Genomic DNA, 9,062 nt, shown 5'->3' on the forward strand with positions numbered 1-9,062 from the left:
ACGCGCGTAGGAAGACAGACGACAGGGAGAGACCGGGGACGGCGCGGAGTCGCGCGCGGAAACGGTTCTCGTCCGGGAGTTTACGTCCATTTTCATTTCGACGCGTCGCCAGCTTTTCACCCGGCTGCCGACGCGCGGAGTTGCCCGCCATTCGCCGAATTCACCGACGGAACACGAGGGGTGATTAAACGGGGCGATCGCGCCACGGAAACGGGGGTAAAGAGCGATGTATGCGTGTCTGTTATGTGCATGAGAGAGAGAGAGAATAGGGGGAATATGAGGATAGGAAAGAGAGAAAGGGAGCGACGGAGGAGAGACGAGGGATTACGTACGCGTGTGGGAAAAGACCGCTGGTTGGTTTCGGGAGCGCTCAAAAGCGGCTCGCCGACGACGCCCGATAATTATCTCCCGCGGCGACACTCCGTTTTGATTAACAGCAACGGCGGATTCGTTTAAAGCGACGTGTTACCTGATTTCATTCACGCGCATGTGGCCGCATCCGAGCGTGTTTCCTCAACAATTACGCGGGAGGAAAGTGGCGAGAAACGAGCGTGCCATAAAAGAGCATGCCGGGTGTTTACACTTGGCAACTCGCGTCCGAGGTATCGATCAACGAGAAGTCGACGGAGTCGCGCACTTGAGCGATATTTCCGGGTTACCAGGCTAAAGGAGAGAAAAAGGGATACAGCGAAATGCACATGACAAGGTCGCCGCGAAACTGATACGATCGTTATTCCGTTCGGCGATATAACGATTCGTCGCTCACGAGACGGTGGTGGTGGTAATTATTTCGACGCTCGCGTGAATAAAGTCGAGTCCCAAAAAACGTTTACGGAAGGTAGGATGCGAAAGACGGTATTTTCAGCGCCGGCTCTTCACGCGATTTCTCTCCCTCCCTCACTCGAATAAAATTCAATCGCATCGCTCTGACACACGTCCCGTTTCCCCGCGTGACATTTCCCACGTAATGCGCGCGTCACATTAATCGTAACACCCGCTCGCTCGCGAAGTATTGCGATAACGAGCAAAAAAGCGGACCCAAAGGGAAAATTTCCTCCTTCGAGAGTGCGTTCGCCACGCCTTTTCCGTCGCTCTCTCTCTCTCTCTCTCTCTCTCTCTCTCTCTCTCTCTCTCTCTCTCTCACTCTCTGTTGACGTTTCCTCAGAGTCTCCTCCGAGAAAACGAGAGCAAGGAACAGAGCGAGAGAAAGAGATGGAGGGGGAGGGGGGGGGACGCGCGGTGGATACAGCCATCGTGGGACAGGATGACCCATTTTATCGGAAACGTAAATACGACGAAGAGACGCGGGGACGAAACGGAAGAGGGACAGAGCGCCGCATATCGTTACGAAATGAGTCGCGCGTCATTCCGCCTCGAAACGAATGCCCGAACGAGGCACTTAACGTAATTACTTCACTCGACGACACTCGCGCGCGAAGGCGATTGTCGCCGCGGCCGCCGCTCTCGACCGGCGCTCGTGCGATCGTAACGTCGATGAGGCACTTTTAAACACCGCGCATTGTTGCACATATCAATCGCTTTGTCGAGGAGGTGGAGAGGTTATCCCGCGCCGGTAAGAGACTCGCGAGCGAGCACGTCCTCGCTATTTTTCAGCGTCGTAAAACAACCGCGAGACTCCGGCGCACGCGCGCGCGCGCGCGCTCGCGCGTAAATCTTTCGGCGAGCGGTGCATTCAAACGAGCCGTCAAGAAAGCAACGACCGTTCTTCCCAACTTTTCGAGCGCGCGATGTAAGCTTCATTCGCGGCAAGCGAGAGCCTACGGAGCGCTGCTGGAATATTCCGGGTTCCGACGCGAGCAATCCCCTCCTCCCCCCCCTCAGCTGACTCGGGCGACGACCTCTTTCTTTCCGTTTTTTAATACAACTCACCAGGAAGGCATCGGACGACGAATTTTCGTTTGTCGCAAAGTTGCCGATTCGAAACGATCCCGGTTTAAAAAATCCTCGAAATCGCGAAATCCTAATTCTCTCTGCATTAACCTTGCCAACACCGACGAACTTGACGGATCAGTAGAAATGTAACGCTACGTATTATCATTGACATTGTAAATAGTTGCTTATTGCCGTTTTATTTGTTTATAAACTTGTGAGAAAGCACTCATTCGAAAATTACTCAATACTCGGTGGTTTCAATATTTTACAGTGCTTAACATTTATTCGTTTCAACAGAAATGTAATAATGTAATAATTGTTTAATTCGCGTTAATTATTATCGCATTAATATTAGGTAAATACGAAAATTATTTTTTATTCATGCCCCCGTCCTTTTTCCATTAGTGCTGAAAATTTATACGATACGATTTGGCGATTCAGAGAGTGAGAAAGAAGAAATTGTAACGTCAAAGATGGCATTTGCGTAAACACTAATAACGATTTGGATCCGGTACAACAATAATAACACCAAACGAAGATAAAAAAAAAAGTGTTAGCAGAGATCCAAAATAAAACTCGCCTCTCAAGGAGCGTTTTGTCAGAGGACAAAGTGACATTACTTGCGAGGATTATGCCGGCACATTCGTAGTCGTAAATTATTTGCAATCTTCGATATTAGGAACATAATTAATTACAGACCCGTATTCATGAACCATTATTCAGCCACGTAGATCGATATCCCCTATTGTGCGAAATAAGTACACGTTGACAAATAATCAGAGATTCATGAAGTTATGATTATTCATGAAACGATGACGGTCTATGAATGCCGGTCGTAGAATAAATTCTAAATTTCGCGTCGCCGATATTTCCTTATTCTCGGCAAGTTCGTCAAACGTCCCGCTAAAGTCCCGACAACATTCCGTGCAATAAATAATTTAACATGCCTGGAAGTATATCGCTGCCCACATCTCGATGTCCCGTGTCCTGCATCCTGCCGCTCCCATTCAGCATCCTGGCTCCTCCTGGCTGCGTCGTGGCACAGGACATTACCACCGATTACACTAACACACTCGCGCAAGTACGATTCGATCGGAAAAGCGCGTGTTAAATAGCCGACGAGGGCCCGAGTGAGCGATCTCAAGAATGGGCGAAATATTTCGATCGCTCGACGGAAGGATTAATTTGCATATCAATGCATGTGTTCTCCGCGTTTTGCGCGTCGCTCGTCGACTCGAGACACGATAACTCGGATCGGTCCGAAAGGTACAACCATCGGCACAATAGCCTTAAACATTTTGCGCAACTGGACGTAATATCGATTGATCAATGATCGATTATTCGGAGTAGAGAGAACGATCCCGTCGTCGATCCCGCTTGTAACGGTAATAGCTTTATGTTGAAATGTCCAGGAGGAAAAATTCGTACGACTTCGAGAAAACCCGGTGATGACTTTGGGCTAAACGCGCTAAGGCTACCACGCCGGTCTGTGTACGCACCGCGCGAGAGTATGGGACAAACTGCAAAGTCAACCGCGCCGAGCACCACAGCGGTCGCCCGTCAATGAAAGACAGGTCGGCGGAACAAAACAAACGGCGTTTACAAACATTCCAGAGACGGTCGTGTTTACCAGCGCCGCGTCATCGGAACGGACAACGGCACAATGGCAACCTTACTCTGCGCAACTAGATTATTGAGATCTTTTAATCATACGCAATATTGATTTATTATTCATTGATTGTTAAAGGTGGGGGGGAACGATCCTGCGAGAGCGGTACACATTTGTCACGGCGGTAGCTTTCTGTTTTAACGCTCGGAAAGGAATTTGTATGATTAGAAAATACTAGTAACCTTGAGCCGAACGTTAAGAGAACTGGAGGGTCAGATCACTGAAAAATCATGCTTGTTTTTGATAATGATTTTGTGACTGAATAAATATGCAGGAATGAAAATTTTACATACGTTTATATAACATATGAAGAGTAGGAAAATTTTGTTTTTAAACAAATACTCATATAAATATACGTCCACTTAAATTTTAAACGCGTTTTTCTCGAAAATTTATTGTTCAACCTTTTGCAGTGATTTCTCCGAAACTGAGCTTCGTATCGATTTGAAATTTTAAAGCGATAATATTTGTTCATCTGGCTCTCAGGTGAACCATGGACAACTCCGTCAAAATATTTCATTTCGAGATATTAATTTTTTTATTGCAAAAGAACTGAAAAATTTGAATTTTTTCCTAATAATAGCTGCCATTTTATTAATTTTATTCGATTTTTTTGTAGTTCACCGGTTCACCGGATAATGATAATCCTCAAGATTTCTAGCTAAAATTCGCTCTGATCGGACCACCGAGAGCCGAGATATTACTGCAAAAACGATAACTTGAAAAAAAAAGAAAAGTATATTTCAGCTATATATATATATCGTATATTTATACGAGTATTTGTTGATAAATAAAATTTTTCTACTCTTCATATGTTGTATAACTATACCTGAAATTTTCATTCTTGCACATTTATTCAGTTCGTCACAAAATATTGTCAAAAACAAGCACGATTTTTCAGCAACCTGACCCTCCACAGTCCCCTTAAGGCTATTGTTCCGAGCTGTGTACGTACCAACAAGTGAATCGACGGTCGTTTTCAATCGACGCGCAATCGTTAATTAACGATTCGCAGCGTTTCCGACCGACTCGTACTTTCGTGTGGCACCATTGAGCGTCCTGACGTAAGCCAGGAACCAACCCCGGAGCGGAATGCAGGATGCAAGACGCAGTGGCAGACTTTCAACTTCCTCCCCCCCGCCCTCTTTCACATCTATTCCGAGCACGTTTAAACGTATCGAAATGTCAAACGTCAATACAAGAAAGATAATAAAGATTGCGAAGAAAGAAAGTTTGTCTCATCTGGCCATTTGTCTTGATTCTCGTTGTTAGATTACTTAATATTCGTAATATTACTTAATATTTGTCTTGATCCTCGTTAGATTACTTAACATTCGTTTACCGCGGTATTCCGTCTGCGATAGAATAAGAAATAGCACAATTATCGCTTGTTGAAATTAAAAATGAAGAAAGATCAAACGCAGCTAGACTATCCAGAGATAATTGAATATTCGATAAATTCTTAGATAAACACTTTTCACTGAAACGGCAGTAAATTGCCGTAAGATTCAGTTGAATAAAATTCGCAAAATTCTTAGTAATCTGTATTAATCTCGATCCAAGAGACCCGAGCGAGAAAGGAAATGCGCCATCGAATTCTCCATAACCAGATTTATCCTCCGGCACACACTCACGTCCCTCCCCGCAAGTTCCCCGAGCTCCTCTAGCCCAGCGAGACAAGCCAGGCGACCGAAATAACCGCGAGCATAATTACGCGCTCTGACAGATCGAACGATCGGCCAAATTAGATTCGCACATCTTGCAGGCTGGGAGTTTCGCAGTCACGTATAGTCGCGGTAGTCGGGCGGTGCAGGCAGGTAAACTTCGCAATCCCGCCCGTCTTGACTCCCAATCGCACGGCAAGTTTCGCGTTCCGACGACTGCAGCTCGGGATTACACGCGCGCCAATTAGGCGGGCGGTGGCGGAGGGATATCGGCGCGTGTCGCACCGCGCCACCGACCGATAATGCGATTCTTTCGCTACGTGCTCGACAACCCGCGTGCGGCAGCACGGCCGCCGAGGTGGATGAGATGGAAAGGACGGGTGGCGGCGGCGGCGACGAGGAAGAAAACGCGAGGGCTCGTGCCGCGAAGCGGGTAAGAAAATTAGATTCTCGAGTCGGGTGGTGGAATCGCGACGGTGACTCGATCATCCGATCGGATGGAAAGAGTAGGTAGATAGGTAAGGTAGGTAGGTAGGTAAGTAGATAGGTAGGTAGCTACTAGGTGGATAGAGATAGATAGGTTTGTTCGGGATTCTCGATCGCGGGATGTCACGTCGCGGAGCGGGACATCCTCTCTCGCGCTCTTCCTCTTCCTCTCTACTCTCACTCAACACCTGTCGATCGAAGGATTAAAGAGGATGCCGCCCCCGTAGACAGTCCGGGATTTAAAGCACCATCCACATCTTCCCCCCGCGAAACGTTTACCGAGAGGCAGGCTGGCAGAGGGAGGCACGGGCGGCGGAGAACGCCTCGGCGGCGAGAGCGCGAGCGAAGCCGGTGAGTTCGCACCGGCTCCGGGTTTTCGGTTAGGCTACTATCCCCCTACCCCTGTTTACACGGCAAACGTAGGAAGTAATTCATCGTGGCTCGTCGCGAGACTAAATCCATTCCTGATTCGCCGCCGTGCTACCGCGTCGTTCTACCCCCTCCGCCACCCCCTATACTCACGCCCGGGAGTAGTAAGGGGGTAGTAAGGTATTACCCCGTGCCAGCTGGTAAGTATCCTCGTTACGCTGTCTGCCGGAGCGTCGTTACTTCGACGAGAGAGAGAGAGAGAGGGTGGGGGGAAGGGTAGGAGGAGAGAGAGGGAGAGCCCCCCGTGGGAGCTTTGTCTTCGGAGACACGCGGTGCGCGGATGCTCGGAATTCCCGGCGGGTGTAGCAGAGCGTCATCGTTGAGCTCGCGAATATAACGCTCGGAGAAGTAGCGCGAAGAAATTAACTTGTCGAGCGGATTAACGCGGGCGACGCGCGAGGAAGCAGGAAGAGAAGCGCGAAAGGGAGCGCGCTTCTCTTCGCCGAAGAGAAGGAGACTACGGGGGGACACGCGCGTCGCGAGCGCGCCCTTCGAGAGCGATAGATGTCCTCGGAGGAGCCGCGGGAGGAGCCGCGGCCCCGAGAGGATTATATACCCGAGGCTCCGGGATTCTGTCTAGGTCCAAGACGGGGAACCACAATCCCTCTCCGCTGGCATGTTGCTCGTCGCAATGGATTAAACGGACAAAGATGGACTCACCATAGTGTCTTTGATATGATCAACCGGTTGCAGCAGGACCGCCGTGGTACCGAGTGTCCTGTGATGATGCTGCTGCTGCTGCTGTTGCTGCTGATGCTGCTGATGCTGGTGCTGCTGCTGCTGCTGATGGTGGTGCTGGTGATGATGGGGGTTGCAGTTAGCAACGATGTTGCAAGAGCACGTGCAGGCGAGATTGCACGCCTGCTGAGCACCAAAGAGGTGTCCTACCAGCCCCGGGGTGATCGCTGCTGCCGCCGCGTTGTTGACGCTGTTCAGCAGGGGCGGGGGCAGGGGCACCGCACCACCCGGGACGAACGGGTACGAATGAAAATACGTGGTGATGGAGGAACGTGCCTCGTCGGCGGCGATCGCCTCCGCGAGCCAGCTCTTGCTCAACGCGGGATGCAAGAAGTAGCTGCGGTGGTTCGAGTGCGCGGCAAACGACTGCAGGCCCCAGAGGGTGGTGCGCGCGCGTTCCTGTGCGTTCCAGCAGGCGCGCTCCAGCGACGCCTGGGAGCGTGCTTCCGTTTTGCACGTGCGGCTGCTCCACTCGTGCGAGGGCCACCACAGCTTGAAGGTGGTGTAGCACCTCTTGCCCTTGCCGTCGCTGCCGTCCGGCTGTTGTCCGCGCCGCTCGCCCCCGCCGTTCAAGCAGCCCGCTGCTGCTGCTGCTGCTGCTGCTGTTGCTGTTGCTGTTACTCGCTGTTGTCTTCCTCGCGTTATCTCTCTCGTTGTCTTCGTTTCCCCGCTCGTCCTCCCCGCGGGACTGGACGCTTGACCGACCGTCGTTTTCTTTTGCTTCCGCACGGCGCGCGGTCGACTCGACTCGTCGTCGTCGACCGGCCGATTGCCCGTCGCGAGCACTATGCCAATCTCTCCAAGAGGCAGCAGCGACGAGAGCCCGCACGGCTCGCTCCGCCGGTGAAATCGAGTCGCGGCTCTCGATCGGACCGGGTCCGAGGATGCGTCCTCGCTCTCGACGCGCGTAGTCGTCCGGACGCGTGAAGAGGAGGAGGAGTATAACGAACGGACCGTAGAGGCCGGACCGTCGTCTACTTATTACGAGCTATCGACATACACGCACGCACGCACGCATGCACGCACATACGCACGCACATACACACACGCGCGCACACACACACGCATACACACATACGCGTTACTCTTAGGAATACCGATATACAACACAACGACGTGGTGGTCTAAGCGTTATATACACGTGCAATCGAGACAGCGAGGAGAGAAATCCCTAAAGTGGTACGTGCGGGTTTATCCTAGGACGAACGGCGTCGCAAAGCGGGACGCCTCGTCGAGATGTGAGCTTTGAATGATTGTCGGTGTGTGAGCGTGAGCGGAAGGGGCAGAGAGGTAGACCGAGGAAGAGGACAATAATCGACGACGACGACGACGACGAGGACAGTACAGGAGTATGTTGGTTTTAGGTAACTGGAGGTCGAAGGTCGGCTGGTGGCAACGGGCGAAAGACAGAAAGAGAGGGGAATTTACGTGCGCGGATTAATATGTACTTAGAGTGCGGAAGAGGCGCGCGAGAGTGAGAGACGGGTAGAAGGTAGAACTCTCGTCTCTCGCTTCGCACGATTCTCTCTCTGCTCGTACGTGTAATTGAAACGACGTAGGTACGTGAAATCTTCTTGTTTTCTCTCTCGTTTACTAGTTTCTCTCTTTTTCTTCTTCTGCTCCTTCTTCTTTTTTTTTTCTTTTATTTACCCTCCCCCTTCTCTCCTCACCTACATAAAACCCACCCTGCTAATTCGACGAGCGAATGTATCCTATTAAAAAAGACGAGATACACCTCGAGTGTTTAGTTTACACACTAAGAGTACTAGCTGAAAATGATTGTCACGAAGATTGACAGAGAGACAGGTCCTATCGCCGGACCGCCGGAGAAGAGATCGCCTCGAGAGAGAGTTTCCCTCTTCTATCTTAATCGCCCTCGATCGTCTGCCGCCTCGCGGCAGCTTCCTTCTTCCCGTCGAGATTATCCCGCCTTCGAGACACGCGCGCCGGCGACTCGCGGCGCGTCGATCGGATATGTACGAGGATTGTATACATATAAACGTATGTATATAAGTGTAAATATATATATATATATATGTATATATATATATATATAGATTGTGTATGTATATATATATTTATGTAGATATTGATATAGAGCGTGTGTACACACGTAGAATCGGTATAGAGGCTAGAGATCACATAGAGAGACGCGTAGGCCGATCGCGCGCTCGACCCGTTAC

The 9,062-nt window shown here is 50.4% G+C and overlaps 1 protein-coding gene across 12 annotated transcripts in view; it reads right to left on the reverse strand.

Moving 5' to 3' along the window:
* Positions 1-9,062, reverse strand: part of heph (polypyrimidine tract-binding protein 1 heph) — a 420,294-nt gene that overhangs the window by 203,056 nt on the left and 208,176 nt on the right. For 3 of the 12 annotated variants that reach the window (XM_025299499.1, XM_025299497.1, XM_025299496.1), the window contains exon 1: positions 6,802-7,851. The exons of the other annotated variants lie outside the window; for them this stretch is intronic. In XM_025299499.1, coding sequence (XP_025155284.1) covers positions 6,802-6,804 — 3 coding nt within the window. In that variant the 5' untranslated portion in view covers positions 6,805-7,851. Of the gene's footprint in view, positions 1-6,801; positions 7,852-9,062 lie in introns of those variants that run through there. 12 annotated transcript variants of the gene reach the window in all.

The sequence above is a fragment of the Harpegnathos saltator genome, unplaced genomic scaffold (genome assembly GCF_003227715.2).
Source record: "Harpegnathos saltator strain DR-91 unplaced genomic scaffold, Hsal_v8.6 scaffold283, whole genome shotgun sequence".
In the NCBI taxonomy this organism is placed as follows: domain Eukaryota; kingdom Metazoa; phylum Arthropoda; class Insecta; order Hymenoptera; family Formicidae; genus Harpegnathos; species Harpegnathos saltator.